Below are 16,545 nucleotides of genomic sequence, written 5' to 3' on the forward strand. Positions count from 1 at the left end.
GACCTTGCACTTGTCATGGTTGAACTTCATAAGGTTGGCATCAGCCCACCTCACAAGCGTGTCAAGGTCCCTCTGGATGGCATCCCTTCCCTCCAGCGTATCAACCGGACCACACAGCTTGGTGTCATCGGCAAACTTGCTGAGGGCGCACTCAATCCCACTGTCCATGTCAGCGATGAAGATGTTGAACAAGACCGGTCCCAACACCGATCCCTGAGGGACACCACTCGTTACCGGTCTCCAGCCGGATATCGAGCCATTGACCACAACTCTTTGTTTGCGGCCGTCCAGCCAGTTCTTTATCCACCGAGTGGTCCATCCATCAAATTGATATCTCTCCAATTTAGAGAGAAGGATGTCATGCGGGGCAGAGTTGAACGCTTTGCACAAGTCCAAACAAGTTCCTGGACAAGAAATGAGGCCACTATCACACAGTCTGAAGAGCAGGAATTGGCATTCCTACTGCTGCAAGATGTAAAGCTGGTTTTCTTGAAAGTAAGACTTTCTCAGTTACGTCAGGAAGCACAAGCACCAGAGGGACTCTGCCACCTCAAAAAGAATCATAAGAATTAAAATCTGAAGCTCACAAGAAAGCGTATTTATAATGAAAAGAGAGTATATTTATAAAGGTTGCTGCCTTTAGAGGTTCTTCAACTTCTGTGGGTTGCATAAAAGGAAGAAGATGTGCAAGCACAAGAGCTGCTCCATCTCATTCAAAAAAATCTCAGGAATGCCAAGAGGGTTCTTCATTAACGCTCTGTGTTCAGACTCCAGACTAAGTGGAGACTTGATTATTATATTCTGTGTGAATGCCAGAGCATCTGGAAACTGCAGCTACCCTGTTTCTCTTCTTCCTTTCCCTCTCAATTTAGACAACTTCAATCACAGACAGATGAAGGCAGTCAGTGAAAGATGGAAACGCTTCGATGGAAAGACTCAAATGGGAATATAACATCTAACATTTTTATTTAATCTTTCCTGAATGTTATGCTCATACTAAGCCAGGAAGGATTTACTGTCTGGTTGATTGTACGCTGGATTGTTAAGCAGTAAAATACAAATAGGAAATAAAAGCATAAGCTAGAGAAAGACCACAGTGAAACACAAACTTTGCTGCTCTATGACACTCCCTGCATGAGAAAGGGCTGATAGAGAGATGAAAGCTTTGATTTTGACAAATATGAATCATACAAAGACACAAGGGCAGTTACTCACTTCAGAGACTAGTGTCTGTACGAATCATGATGACCCCACTGAAAAGATACCAATATAATCATACAGGAATCAAGGAGTTTTAGACACAAAGAAGTCAAGCAAAACCACCAGGAGACCTGGATGGATGAACAAGGAGCTCCTGGACAAACTCCAACACAAAAAAGGATGCCTACAGAGGGTGGAAGCAAGGACAGGTAGCCTGAGAGGAATAGAATAAATTGTCTGAGCAGCCAGGGATCTGGATATGAAAGCTAAAGCCCTGACAGACTTAAAGCTGGCCAGGGATGTCAAGAGCAGTAAGAAAAGCTTCTACATGTATGTCAGTGGTAAAATGAAGACTAGGGGAAATGTGAGCCTTCTCTGAAGGTAGCAAGCAAATGCTCCACAGGGAGGCAGGCCAAGGCAGGGACTGGAAGAATGAAGAACCTCCCACTGCAGGAGATATTGAAAAGAATGGGGAAGTGGTTCAGCTATTACCAACACCCCTTTTCTTTAATTAGGTTTAAGCTCAGAAGTTCTAATGGGGAAACAGTGTGAAGCTCCTGGTACTCCCCTCAAGATATTCTGCAATAAGGATCAGAGGAGATGTAAACTGAAGCATCTCACATGCACACGCACATCAGTGTGTTAATGTCTTTTCATTAATTCTCCCTGTGAAGTTATGACAGAAAAAGTAGGGAAGCAGCCTACAGGCAGCTCTGCAAGAGTATTAAATGAAAACTGTATTTTGCAATTAAGCATAATGTCATCAAATTCGCTTACAGTATGTGTACAGTATGAACAGATTTCTTCGAGACAGAACTGTCAGTTGTATGTATGAAGGCTCATTATAAAGGGGTTGTCTGAAGTCCTATACTTTGTATGTACCTGGGACCACCATCTTCTCTGACTCTCCCTTGCTCTCTTGTTAAGAACACAGTTATCTCTCAAGTATTCCATTCTCCAGAACCAAGTCATCACTACAATTATAATCCACAACCTTACAACAGTATTGCTGCAGTGTTCCCTTCAGGGCCGTTTCTAAACAGCGCTGATTTCAGGAGCAATCTAACTGCACAGAAACCATGCCAGTGTCAGCTGAAGTGAGTCTTTTAAGATACAGGTTGTTCATTTTCTTTACCAATTTGTTCCTCTAGTGTTAACCACTTTATCCAACCAAGTGAAGACAAGAAAGCAGGAGTCAGGAACTGTTCGAGCAACTACTGCTTCTGTGCTTCAAGAAGGTGAGCGTGGAAAGCTGGTGCATTCTTCCAACAAACCGTCTTGATCTGTGAGTTTTGTACAATCCTGAGAATAACACCAAGTTTTCCATACACAGCAGTGACAAATAATGTCTGAGCTTCCACTGGGAGGAGGCTGATTCTTTATTCTGCATGTTCTGGTTCACTTACCATACCAGATGTGAGAAGGAATAGGGAAAACACCCTTGTTTTTAAAGACTCGTGTGCTCACCAGTATTCAACAATCAGTGGGAATTTTTCCTAGCCTCAAGCACAGTTCATCCCCTTCATGAACATACTGAATTATTCCTGCCACTATTTATATTTCCGCCTATAATTTATTACATCAACTGAAACTCTTTCTGCTCAGCTGACCTGCTGTACCTTCTGCATGCTTGGTGAATAGAGGATTATTGAGTTAAGTCAGTGTATCATGGACTGACGTCACCGATGGCTGACGAGGAAGACCTCTACTGCTTAGACAACATGTAGCTATTGTGTCCCCTGAAAGATGTATTTAGCATTCTCTGTACAAACAAAGTAGCTGTCACACAGGCTTTTTTATCATCTCTTTGACATGGGAACATACTTGGTCTTCAAAATCACACAATTGCCACAGTAAAACAAAGCCACAAGTGTTCTGACCTCAAGCTTCTCCCACAGGAGCTGACGGGACAGAAAGAAGGATTACGATAAAAAATTAGGAAACAAATTATTGCTTTTTCATGCACTCACTTGAAATTTTAAGAAAAGGAATTTGCTAGCTTCTTAGTTAGACCCTGAAAAACAACAACCACAGGCTTTGGTATTTTTAACGGAAGCAAAGAGCAAGATGTAGTTACTGGTCTCAAAACCAAAGGTAGTAAGCAGACAGGATGAGTAGAGGACACGGTGAGTAAATCTCTTTCTCTACTTGAACTGTAGTAGCTCAGTTCCCTGCTTATCAAGCTAACAAGCATTGTGGTCTCAATTTCTCCCTTTAAAGTTTTCCACTGTGCACAGATAACTTACTAAAACAAAAGGCTAGTAAGTGAGTAAGCTCATGCCGCAGGCCAGTCATCCTGGAGTAACCTAGGATGTAACAATTGACCTCCAGTCCTCAGCAAAATACAGGTGGATCAGCAGCATCAGAAAATACCAACAGAAACCCCATCAGAAAATGCAAGATTTAAGCCCTATTGAGGAGAAGAGGAAGTCTGAACTTTGGAACCTCTTGTTCTGTGTGCATTACCCACCAAACGGCCACACGAACAGTTATGAAAACCTTCCCAGAACAGAGTGTTGGGAATGCAGCCTCTCCATCAAGCTTCTTCCCAACTGAAACGCCTCCATAATTTTAAGATGGCCAAGACTATAACTCCAGCAAGTAACTTATTCACATGAAAATGCCTAGGTTTTAAAGCAAGTAAGAGCACTTAGCACTTAATGACATACCTAACATAACCCACTGTTCACCACTGCCCTCAGACCACTATTTGTTGTCTGAACAGGATAAAAATACTTTTGCAACTAAAAATCCCCAAAGCAATTTAAGGATTATTATTAATGGGCAAATCACCTCCTTAAAATTCCCATGGAAAATCACTTTACTCTTTTTCTGCTTTGTTTTCAAAAGTCAAGAACTGCTGTAGCACTGCTGGGAGCTGTTAAGTAGCTGCCAGCAGATTTCAGTTCTTTTATTCAATTTCAAAATAAAAAAGCCCACCAAGGTCTAAAATGTCCTATTCACAAACAGATTCCAGTTACAGCATCAACAAAAAAAAAAACCCACTTCTTTTGAAGATTATGAATGCTGAGTTGCATATTATTCACATTTAAACCAGATTTATCCCAAAGGGGACAGGGCATGGAATGGCTTCCTGTACTTTTTATCTTCTAAATTATTCAGTACAACTCTCCTTTTAACAAAATAACCAGGTATCTTGGGATATCCTAATACATCTGTGCTGGCAAGCATGATAATTTAAATATCTATCTCTATATAGAAATTTAAATGATATGCCCTATGTTACGACATGTTACTTGGAGAGTTACTCAAGGTGGTTTTCACTGATCCATGCTGTAACCTGTCCTAGGCCCTTCAGTAAACCTGGGCTGCAAAAAAAGAGGAAAATAAAGAGGGTGGAAAGTTGGAAACCGTAGAAGAGAAGAAGATCTCTTAGCCTCATAAAAAGCCTCATAGATCTTAGTAAGATGCCATCACTAACTCAAAGGAGTAACTGCAAATTTGAACATTAATAATTAATATAAAGTAATAAAAAAAGGTAAAGTTAAAACTCATAACCCTTGAAAGGGAATTTATGACTCCTGAAGAGCTCAACTATATTCATTTAAAGGTGGCCCCTCTTTTTGACTTTTTCCTCTTTCACCTTCTCAAAGCCTAACTCAAACACAACTTCCAGCTCTCTGCAAGACAACACAAGTAGGTCTGACACTTCTTCTGCTCCCCAGATTATTTTGCAGACATGAACACTTGCAGCACTGTCTGCAGTTCTGGTGTCCTCAACATAAAAAGGACATGGAACTGTTGGAACAAGTCCAGAGGAGGCCACGAGGATGATCAGGAGACTGAAGCCTTCCCGTATGAAGACAGGCTGAGAAAGTTGGGGCTGTTCAGCCTGGAGAAGAGAAGGCTGCGTGGAGACCTCATAGCAGCCTTCCAGTACCTGAAGGGGGCCTATAGGGATGCTGGGGAGGGACTCTTCGTCAGGGACTGTAGTGACAGGACAAGGCGTAATGGGTTAAAACTTAAACAGGGGAAGTTTAGATTGGATATAAGGAGGAAATTCTTTCCTGTTAGGGTGGTGAGGCACTGGAATGGGTTGCCAAAGGAAGCTGTGAATGCTCCATCCCTGGCGGTGTTCAAGATCAGACTGGACAGAGAGCCTTGGGCAACATGGTCTGGTGCGAGGTTGTCCCTGTCCATGGCAGGGGGGCTGGAACTGGATGAGCTTAAGGTCCTTTCCAGCCCAAACCATTCTATGATGTGCTGTGTGACCCCAGTTCCCACAATCCAAGCACAAAGCAGCGCAGCACAGAATTATCACCATTAATATGTTAAGAGAGCCCATGCATTATTGCCCTTAGAAATTCCATGCATTTGACCACCAGTTTTGTTGGGTTGTTACGTATTACTGCATTTTGGAAAAATAAAAAGCTTTTTGCTTTCAGTGTGGGGTGTTGTGAGCCTTTTTTTCCAGATCTCATAAACAGAGAATCTAATTTAAGCTCATGCATTCATTCAGATGTGACAGCTAATGAAAAAAGCACACATAACTTTACCTTGTCACTGTTCTTGTATTTTTCCCAGCTTTTCAGCATCTTCACCCATTTTGTAGTCCTTTCAATTTCAAGGTGCTTTTGCTGAAAAGAAATGAGACGTTTTTAATCTTTCCAAAATGAATACATTTCAAATTATGATTTTCTAAAAATATTGAGAAAAAGTTTAGCACAGCATCATCAACTCTTTATGCAGTCATCTAAGAACAGCAACAAGGAGTAACATCGGTTCACTTAGAACAGCCAATCCAAAATCAAGCAGAAACCCTTGTTTTCAGCTCTACGTAAGGAACTGTATTTTGTAAGAAGAGTTTAACTATGAGATTTATAAAAGTTTCTTCTCCTACACATTTTAGGCAACTATAAAAACCCGCAATTTGTTTTCCTACTTGGTAAATTTTCAGTGATCACACAAAACATCCCTACTTTAAAAAAGCACAAAGAACACGAACGAAAAAAAGGGGATGCAAGAGCAACAGTGCAGGAGCAGAAGTGGGAACAAGCTCTGATTCTGGGCATTAAGAGCAAGAAAGCCTTGCTGTAATTCTCATCCTTGGCTTGCTACATTTTTCCTAAGTGGCTTCATATCCAACATCAAGGATTTCTTCTAAAGGTAAGATCTACTTGCTTAAATTCTATTACTGACAAGAGGGTTTCAGCAACAAGGTGATAAAATGAGAAATCAAACCAAAACAAACTCCATCTTCTCAAAATAAATACTTTTATTAGGTAGTATAACAAGTAACATAATAAAAATGTGAATTCCACATGTTATTTATATTATAGACAGTTTTAAAAGCACAGGACAACCCTACTGCCTTAAAGGCCACCCTGCCTTATGAAAACCTTGCTACAGCTGTCATCAGTTTCTGGAACTTGGGAACCAAACAAACTTGATAAGAAGCTTTTTAGTGTGTATTTCACATGCTGTAAAGTCTTTTTTGGAGCTGAGGATCCACATTGGAAAAGCTAAAGCAGAAAAAATGTACATGTGTGGCTATTGCCTTCTCTTCAGAGATGAATACAAACAGGGGGCTTTGTAAAGGACAGCTCCCCTCTACGTCCAACTTCAAATCCAGGGCTTAATCAAGACAGAAAAGATATTCTGTTTCATATGTTTAGTGATGCAACCTGGTAATAATGTAAGAGTTTAATTTCAAAGCTCTGCAGGATACTGAAAACTTATTAATACTTCCATTAAGTATTCATTAAGTCAACTTGCATCTGAAATGTTGGGGAAAAATAGGAAAGAAAATTACTACTTATTGTCTCAATAGAATTCTAATTTTACTTCCAGCTTTTACTCATCAGAATTGGTACATTCTTTCTGGGGTATCAATGCAACGAAATAGGCAAAGGAATCCTTTAATCCAGGAGCCCAAAGCCTTGCACTTGCAGAAATGCAACTTGACTGCTGTGGTCCAGCCCAACCATGATTCAGTCCATGAACTGTCCTGAAAATAGGTTGGTTTAGGGTTTTTAAGTTGTTTTTATTTGAATCCAACTGACAGGATCCTGACACAAAGTTATGGGGAAAGAAGTGCCTCTACTCTTTCAACCTTAACTTATCTAACTATTCATGCTGCAATCAACTGCCCACATTCTTGTTCAGGTTCCATGCCATGTATGGTAATAGCTCAGCCACTTACCTATTTTTAATTATTTAATTAAAACACTTTTCTTAAGAGTTAGTTTAAAAGGGACCTGTGGAAAAACTACCAAAAAACTGCTGCTTCCCAGATTTCACAGGTTTCACAACACTGTGATTCTCCTCCACACTCACAACCTCTCTAAGAAATAAGCTTTTTTAACATCTCTTCAAGCAGATGTTCTCCACGCATAGTTTAGATTGCAGGAATAACACTGGTATCAAGCCAGGAAAGGTCTCTGCCCTCAACATGTTGTTCAAATGATCTGCAAGAAAAATAAAACACGACTGGCTCCCACAGTCTTTTTGTTTGTATGTTTGATCTGCTTTCAAGGTTTTTGTTCTTTTGAGACAGCAGCTCACTTCATTTGTAGGTTTGTTCAAGCTTTTAAGTCTTCTATGTCAATTTATCCTAGTTCTCAAGTGATGATACTGTAGTCAAAATAGCAATTATTTCTGTGCTCAGTGGCTAAAAACTTTTAGCTAGTTTATGTTCACTTTCATATCTAACAGATGCAACACTGGAACCACGGACAGATCTGATGCAGCTCACTGCAGAGCAGAGCGACGCTGCTGCTCTTTCAGGCAAGTTCCATGTAGCTGTCACCAAAAAAAAAGAATAAATCCATTTATTTACCTTCTGAGTACATTTTACACTTCGAAGCAATTTTGTCACTGGCAATAACAGAATCCCCAACTGAAGCAAAGAAGGTTTCTTTCTCCTGTGTCAGTAAATAATATGCTACTGAAAGTGTGAAGTTGGGTTGGCAAGCATCCATCTTCCATGCAGCACTCTATCTTCCTGGAGATCAAGTGTGCTGGAGGTAAGGCTTAAAGCAAATGCTTCAGCAAAAGCCTCAGACAAAACCAGAACTCACTGAACTGTTCCCTGGAGAATTTTTAATAAAGTAAATCAAAAAAAACCAAACAAACTGAAAATTACCTACAAAACATTTCATAGCACTTCAACAACAGTCACACGCAGATTCAAGATTTCCTGAGGTCAGCTCTCTGTCTGCTTGCCTCCTCTAGCTGATCTCTCCTCCCCTTGTTTTACCTCAAATGTGCTGGATGGTTAACCTAAAGGATAAGTTATCCATGATGTAGGACAACAATTCAATGCATTTAAGTCACCAAGCACCCAGCAGGGTAATGAAGCGTCAGAACTGCCTTGCATTCACTGAATAATGCTTACTCTAGAAGTGCTGCACATGTAAATATACAAGCAGAAAACCCATCTTAAACCCTTTACACTAGAGGGTACATGAAGAACAGAGATTCAAAATTCACAAGGACACAATTCTTTACAGAAGTGGCAAACTAAATGAAAATATGGCTTAGGAATATCTTTTAAAATTCAGAAGTAAGGCAAAAGGAAAACATATAGAGTTCCACCAAGTAAATGCCTTTAAAATAGACTGCACAGAAAGCTTTTAGTCTTAGCCTATGTTAACATGACACACAAATTATCCTGTCAGTGGTATCTTGAACATTGTAAAGATTCAAACACAGCTGACAGAAGGCAGATAAACCTCAAACCAGCAGAGGTCAGGGCATCACCAGGAGTAGAGCCAGGAGTCTAACACAGGAGCGTTACTGCATGATTACAAGACAGCACTAGATTTGCAATTTAACATTGATTCAATAAATACAGTTTCTATGCTGACATTTTGTCTGAGACAGCACAAATAGAATATGGGACAGAGAACTGAGACACTATTTTCCTCCCAATAATTTAAGGTTACCTACAAAGCCACGGTGAATTAGAGCTTTAGTACACACACACCACAGTAACTGCAAGCTGTCTAATGTATGCTCATAGACTCACCCCCTGCTGCATCCTTCTGATGGAATGAAATTCTATGCACACTCACTATGTTATTAAATGTAATGAAACATTGCGGAAAACCAACTATTTCAGGCTATGTACACAGAAACACACATGAACCAAGGCAAAACAAAACGGACTCAGAAGTTCCCTTCCTTTATGAAAAGTGCTTCTTACCAGCCCTATAATGAAGCTCCAAATAACTCATTTTCAGAAGCACTCCTACTCAACACCCAGGGAGCTGAGCTGCCTTGGAACAAGTCATTCCACCCCTCTTCCATGCCCTCTACTGATTTGTGCAGCCAAAAGGACTGATGATACAGAAGATCAATACGGGACAAACAAGAATAACCTGATCTGGTCTTGGATATAACTACAGGGCTGACAGACCAAGGAGAAATGCCAATAGTAACTAGGCCCAGACAAGCAGAAATTCAGTTCCAGATAATTTTAATAAAAGCTTTCCACGTTCCCAAAGCATCAGATCCCAAACTTCTCCTCCAACACCCTCCAGCAGCAGCAGGATTTTTGGACTAGGGCCTGCACCAGCTGCTGCAAGGTCTTGCATGTCCATAGTATATGTGTCACATCAACTCAGCAAGAGGTCATTAAGTTTCAGTGGCAGCCAGGATATTTGTCACCATTTCCCAAACCAGAAAAGCGTGCTTCACTCCTCAGGGGACAGCTACCTTACACGTCAGCATCAAAGCCACCACCTCACTTGGACAACCCATCCACCCAGCACAGGTGGTGACAGCTCACAGCACAGAGACAATAGCTCCCTCAGGACAGAGCCGGGTGCGCTCTCTTCAGGAGCTCTGTTTCCTTTACTAGATCATATAATGGGTGAGGAAAACTCACATCTCATTGCAACTAGTAACTCTAAGCTTGTGCAGGCCCCAAGGGATCTGTGGGTGAGATAACATGGCCTTGAGGACCACAATCCTTACGGGATTCAGAACACGTTTCTTTGGGAATGCAAATCACTAAATGCTTCATCTCCTCATTTCATAGGGATTTGTATGAAGAGAGTCATGAACCTGTAAACGTTCACTTCCTAGTTAAAAAGCTGGACGCCGCTGGACTTACCTTTTCTGCCGCTGCATCATGGACAGGAAGCTCCTGTGGACTGAAAACAAAGACAAGAGTTCACATTACTCTTGGGTCATCTTGGCACAAAATCATTTCTCTATAGGTCTTACAAGTAACCATTTACAGTAGCAACATGTAGTAATGAACAAACAAGAATTCAGATCTTTAGGGAACTAAGACAATGACACACAGGAGCCCCTGGGATTTGTTTTGGAGACACGGTATAACTCACAATATTCAGAACTAGAACTATTTCAATCTTAAACCTTCTAAACCAAAGCAGTTGCACAGCTTCAAAAGACAAGGACTTAAAAGAAAGTTTTCTTCTTTTGGAAAAGCACCCTGTGCTACTGAACTGAAACCCAAGGGGTATTTTTGTTGTGTTTATTAAACCATACTACTGAAACATCCTTAAAATGGTTTCCTCCTTTACTACTGTGCCCTGTCCAAGGCACTGAGACTTTGCTTGACTTAATTTCCATTTTCTCAAAACTCTACAAAACTTACTCTGAGTAACAGGGAGGAGACGGTAGATGCTTTATTAACATTTCAAAATGCATTCCTTTCACTTCTTATCCTAACTCTCAAAAGGCAGGTTACGAATTGAAAGCTTGAAAAGCTTTGTATTATTCTATTTCATTCTGAGGGCTCCAACTTCTATTTTTCTTATCAAAGAAACTTTTCTTAGCAAAAGCACCCAGACCACTTTGATGCCCAATCAGGCTGTCTTCCTTCACCTGCATCATCTGCAGCTTCTCAGAACACAGGCAAATAGCCAGGTTTCAGCCTCTTTCTGCTCTACAAATGAAGCAACACACCAACAAAACCCTGTCTAAAAGGACTAAAAAGCAAATACTACATGAAATTCTTTATCAAAGAAAATAATAATCCTACTGTGTTTTGATATTATAAAAAGAATTCCTATCCACATCACTGTAGCCTTCTAAAGAGAGGACATTAAACGCCAGTATTTTAGACCTGCATCAAACCTGCACAAGGGTGAAAAACGCACTGGGCAAGGCTACAAAAGTAGTTGCTGCTGCAGTCAATGTAAGAACAGACTGATGCAAAATGCTTGAATTTTATTTGACCTCATTTATTTCATTTAAAAGATGCAGTTTCAGATTCAGAAGTTATAGCTGAATAAAGAAACCCATTTGAATTACTTCATCTAATGGAAAAGCTTATTCCAATCAATGCATTTTCCAAGACCACACACACAAAAGTCAAAATTTCCAGTGATCAGCCTAGAAACTCAAAAAAACCATAGCATCATAGACTGGTTTGGGTTGGAAGAGACCTTAAAGCTCATCCAGTTCCAACCCCTGCCACGGGCAGGGACCCCTTCCACTGGAGCAGCTTGCTCCAAGCCCCTGTGTCCAACCTGGCCTTGAGCACTGCCAGGGATGGGGCAGCCACAGCTTCTCTGGGCACCCTGTGCCAGCTCCTCAGCACCCTCACAGGGAAGAACATCCTAATATCTAATCTAAATCTTCACTCTTCCAGTTTAAAGCCACTGTGTTCCTTCTGAACAGCATTGCAAAAAGCACAATCTGCTCATTTAGAAGCCCTTTCCAAGTACCTGAAAGTTTTCTTGACAAACAACATCAAAATACAAAAAAATGTGATTAACATCTAACACACTAGAAATAGCCTGTACTCAAGCTGTAAATGCTGTAAGGTTATGGTATTGTGCACATTGCCATGTAACTAAACAAACTGAAAGTAGGCCCTTCATATGTCAAACAACAGCTAGAAATTAAGCTTATTTAAACAGAAGCGAAAAAATCTAGCAAAGGGGAAGAAAAAAATTCAATTTATTAATCTGCTTGGGGTGAGCTGTCATTTGTTTTGGTTTTCAGTACAAAGATTGCTAAACTGTTCACTTCTTTAGTGCCAGCTGCAGAACTGTCACCTCACCAGAAGCCTCTCTGACAAGAAGACAAACGTACAGCAGCCTCATTCTTCATGGCCCTACAAGATCACGCCAGCAGCTGGCTGCACACACAAGAAGCTCTTTTTCCTCCAGTGCCACCAGCAGCGTGCAAGACACCGATCGGATGGCTCCACATCCCTATGGATTCACACCAGACACCGCAACTCCTCTGCTTAACTGGTGTCACTTAAACAGGTTATCTTCACATTGCCTAATCTGGCATGGAAGTGAATCACATGAGAAGTTAATCAAATCTCATTTTATCACAAAGAATGAACTGCAATGATTTATTAAGGAGCTGCTCTCTGCTAATTTCATAAGTTAGCATCGATGTGCAAACTGAATCTAGCCAGCAGTGAAAGAAGGCTCCTTTGTCCTGGGAAGCAGACACCACACTCCCTCGCTAAACTAAGCCAGCAGCAAACATCTGACCACATTCCTCATTATCTCTTCAGCTGCAAAGCTATGCACTAACACCACATACCTGTGCATTTCAAGCACGGAAATTCCACAGGAGCACATTAACCCAGCCCCATGGTTTTATTCCCCCTAAATGCTGCTGGCAGCTGAGCACCAGGAAAAGAGCACAGAAGCCGAGCGAGTTGCCACGGGCTGCTCAGTAACTCACTGCACTGGAACGCAGGAGTTCCTGGAGATCTTCCTCTCAGTTAACTAGACCACACTACCTATGCCCGTGTACTCACATAGTATTCAAAGCTATCCTGCAAGGACTAAGGAAAAGGCACACTGGGCAAACAAACTCTCTCAAGCCCCTAAAGATACTTTAAATAAATACATTTCCATTTAGTGCCTGTATTTCCTATGCAAAAGAACTTTACAGCTTCGTTTTGTAAAAAGGATAAGGTGGGAGCAGACACAAAATCAATTCACGTCTATATACCAATGCAATTTTATTGTACCTTTTTTCTTTATAACGATGAACCTTCCCCTTCCTTCCCCAGCCTAGCCAATCCAATACTGTTATACCTTCATTATTTCTTTTAATGCTGAATCTTTTCCCACCATCTCCAGCCTACATAAAGTTGTGTTTTCCAGTGTTTTTATCTCTGTACTTTACCAAGTAATAATGTGAAGTAGAAAACAATATTAATGTAATATGGCCACATCCTGCCCTAAGATGACTGCTCGACTTTAACAGCTAAAGTAATATTCATTTAGGGGATGCAGAGAAGATGAGCAGGACTGATTAATGTAAATAGCTTGGAGTCATGCAACACTTGATACACAAGAGAGGAGTCACAGAGACACCATTTAACTGAACTCACGGAAGTAAGGTCTCACTTAACAGAAACAAAATCTTAACACTGTTCTCCACAAGAAAGAAAGGTCCAGACTAGGTAAATTCACCCATTGAATTACACAGGAATTAAGATTCATTACACATGGAATGCACCTCTGTCCCAGGCACAAGGGCTGCAACCTCCCACCTGCATGCTGGGCAGCCCACACTGCAACCTAAGGGCAGCTTAAAAGGGCTCCATCACTGTCAAGCAGCTCTGGTGGTGCAGCATTACGAGAAAGGTCTGAACATGTTGTCTACAGGTTTGTAGCCTTAAACCTGCCTTTGTCATTAACTTCACTGAACAAACTGGATACTCGCTCCACATGAAACAATTCCAAAGACTGTCAGATCTAAGATAAACTTCAGTATGTGAATTTTATGTGCAGTAAAACCTCCCATAATTTCAGGCAAACACATACATGATCTGTTGAATTTATCACACACACAGAGACGCTAATGCACATAGTTCATTGATCTTTAACACATGTAAGGTGTGATGTCAGACAGACAATACCGGCACATAGTAAACCAGGGACATAGCAAGATTGGGGCATACTGAGGGATGAATGACCCTCAATCCTGACATTCAGGAAATCAAACCTTTCATCCCTGGAAGATGTGGTCTGCTTGACTCTATGGGACAGGGTATTTCTCCTTTATTCAGTCATGGGACTCGCTTTTTAGTAGGGCCTGTAGCGAGAGGATAAGGGGTGGTGATTTTAAACTGAAAGAGGGGAGATTCACATGAGGAGTAAGTTTTATGATGAGGGTAGTGAAACACTGGAACAAGTTGTCCAGAGAAGCTGAGGCTGCCCCATCCCTAGAAACATTAAAGGTCAGGTTGAACAGGGCTCTGGGCAACATGACCTAATGAAAGATGTTACTGCTCATGGCAGAGGAGTTGGACTAGGTGACCTTTAAAGGTCCGTTCCACCCTAAACTACTCAATGATTCAATGAACAAGCACTGAGGCCAAATCCTAACTCAAATAAGGAGAAGGGCCCACATGAAGGAAATGCACTTTTTCATTAGATTATCAGTGATGAATGGATTTTACATCTTGAAGCCTACCACAATGGCTAACACACGTTCCCGTGAAGTTTTCAAGATCACTTACAACAAATGTTAATCTTAAATGCACAAACATCTGACACTTCAGAACAGATCTATGGTTCTGACCATTAAGCTGTGTTGTAATCAGCCTCCTCGAGTCTCAAGACTTAACAAGCTTAGAGGCAGGGACCCACTGCTGCTGTTTAAATCAGTCTCCTTTAAATAGCACTTTGATATATTTGTTCAATATAAACACAAGGGAAGACTTTCTCATATTAATCACTCATCAAATTTATTCTTTTCCTACATTAGTATTTAAATCTCAAATATGTTCCCTGCTGGCTCAAATCACAGCATTTCCCTGCTTCGAGCTTGGCTTAAATAAATTGAAGAAATGCAAAGGCTGCTCTATCATCTGCAGTTTCAGTTGAGGATGGAAGATGTTTAGTGCAACAGTCAACAGCTTTGAGGTGTTGATAACCCCAAAACTGTAAATTCCAGAGGATCAATTCCATTCTTCACTGCTCCAAGTTATATGAACCCTGACATCCAATTTTTCATTGGGAAAAAGTGGCCAAAATTGACTGTAATAAGCTAAAAATCTTTATGCTGAAGGTTTTTTTCCCAAACAGCTATTACATTCAAAATTTCTATGTAAGTTGTATTTTCATTTCTCATAATTTCTATTTCAAAACACCCCCCTTGCTTATAAACCCTCACTACTTGCTGTAGTCTTCCTTATCTCAGAGGGAATTAGCCAGTGCACTGTGAAGAACTTTGGGGTCCTTTAACCTGAAACACATTGCAGGAATAATTGTGATTGTGCAAGTCACTACTTAATAAGTCATTACTTAATAAGTCATCTTAATTCAGTATTCCTTTACAACTGAACTCACAGTAACATGGCTATTAAAAAACTCAAATCATTACAAAACCTGTGGTGCAGTCCCTAGGCAAAACAGTTTCTCAAGCTATTTCTCAGTTGATTTCTCATGCTCTCTTCAAAGTACTACTACATGCAATAGCATCCCCTTGTATCACTCCATGGCACGTTTGAACTGAAAAGCATTTTGAAATCCTGTTTGGTCTCACATAGTAAATACGAAGTGGGAAAAGTTTCTCACAGAACACTTACCTTCGTGTTCTCATTGATTTAATCATGTAAAAATAGATGCTGTGTGTTCAGTTTTTCATTTGTGATGCATGTAGTGTGTAAATCCATGTGGAAAACACTTTTGCTACCACTTGGAATTATTTTGAAAGAATTCTTTAAAAATATTGAAAAAAAAATCACTCATCTGTACCATTTTTAAACTTCTACGATCAAGGAATTTGTGAGCGAAACCGACAGAAACACTGCTAAAGCATAAAACCTGAAAACAAAAGTGTCACAAAATGAATTTGTGAAGAGTGATCACACACAGGTAAGATAAAAGAAGGAAGGGAATTCACTTGATGGGTGTCTGGGCAAGAAAAGCTTTAGTACAAATGGAGTTGTTTTGCTGTACATCGAACTCGGATTATGTGTAACAAACTGCAGCAATATTTCAGTACTCTGATAGTAAACGTAAATCTTCCCTTCCCAAGTACGAGTAGTTTTTAGGCCGTGTAATCTGTCAGAAATGAGTTGTAGGAGCTCTGTCTTTACTAGACAAAAAATCCCAGTATCATTACACTGGGAAACCAATTTTACAACAATAAACACGCTGACCAGGTGAGCTTTTAGGTCTTAGGTCTACCAGCCTTTCAGTGTCTGACAGACAGCACATAAAACAAGCAATATGAGTAGTTATAACAGTGCTTTGTAATAGAATGGCACCTTATTTTATATATATATATATATATGTGTGTGTGTGTGTGTGTGTGTAGGAAAGTGTACACACACACACACACACAGAGGTGTGTATACATATAAAAAACCCATACTGTTTCCAAGTAGCTTTTACAGTACACCTTCCTGCCATAGAATAT

The 16,545-nt window shown here is 40.5% G+C and overlaps 1 protein-coding gene across 1 annotated transcript in view; it reads right to left on the reverse strand.

Annotated features, from left to right (window-relative positions):
* The window catches only part of USP6NL (USP6 N-terminal like), an 87,546-nt gene that overhangs the window by 34,906 nt on the left and 36,095 nt on the right, over positions 1–16,545 (reverse strand). The window contains exons 4-5 of the mRNA XM_065667234.1: positions 10,280–10,319; positions 5,718–5,798 (exon numbers count right to left, since the gene is read on the reverse strand). Coding sequence (XP_065523306.1) covers positions 5,718–5,798; positions 10,280–10,319 — 121 coding nt within the window. The remainder of the gene's footprint in view (positions 1–5,717; positions 5,799–10,279; positions 10,320–16,545) is intronic.

The sequence above is a fragment of the Lathamus discolor genome, chromosome 1 (genome assembly GCF_037157495.1).
Source record: "Lathamus discolor isolate bLatDis1 chromosome 1, bLatDis1.hap1, whole genome shotgun sequence".
NCBI lineage: Eukaryota > Metazoa > Chordata > Aves > Psittaciformes > Psittacidae > Lathamus > Lathamus discolor.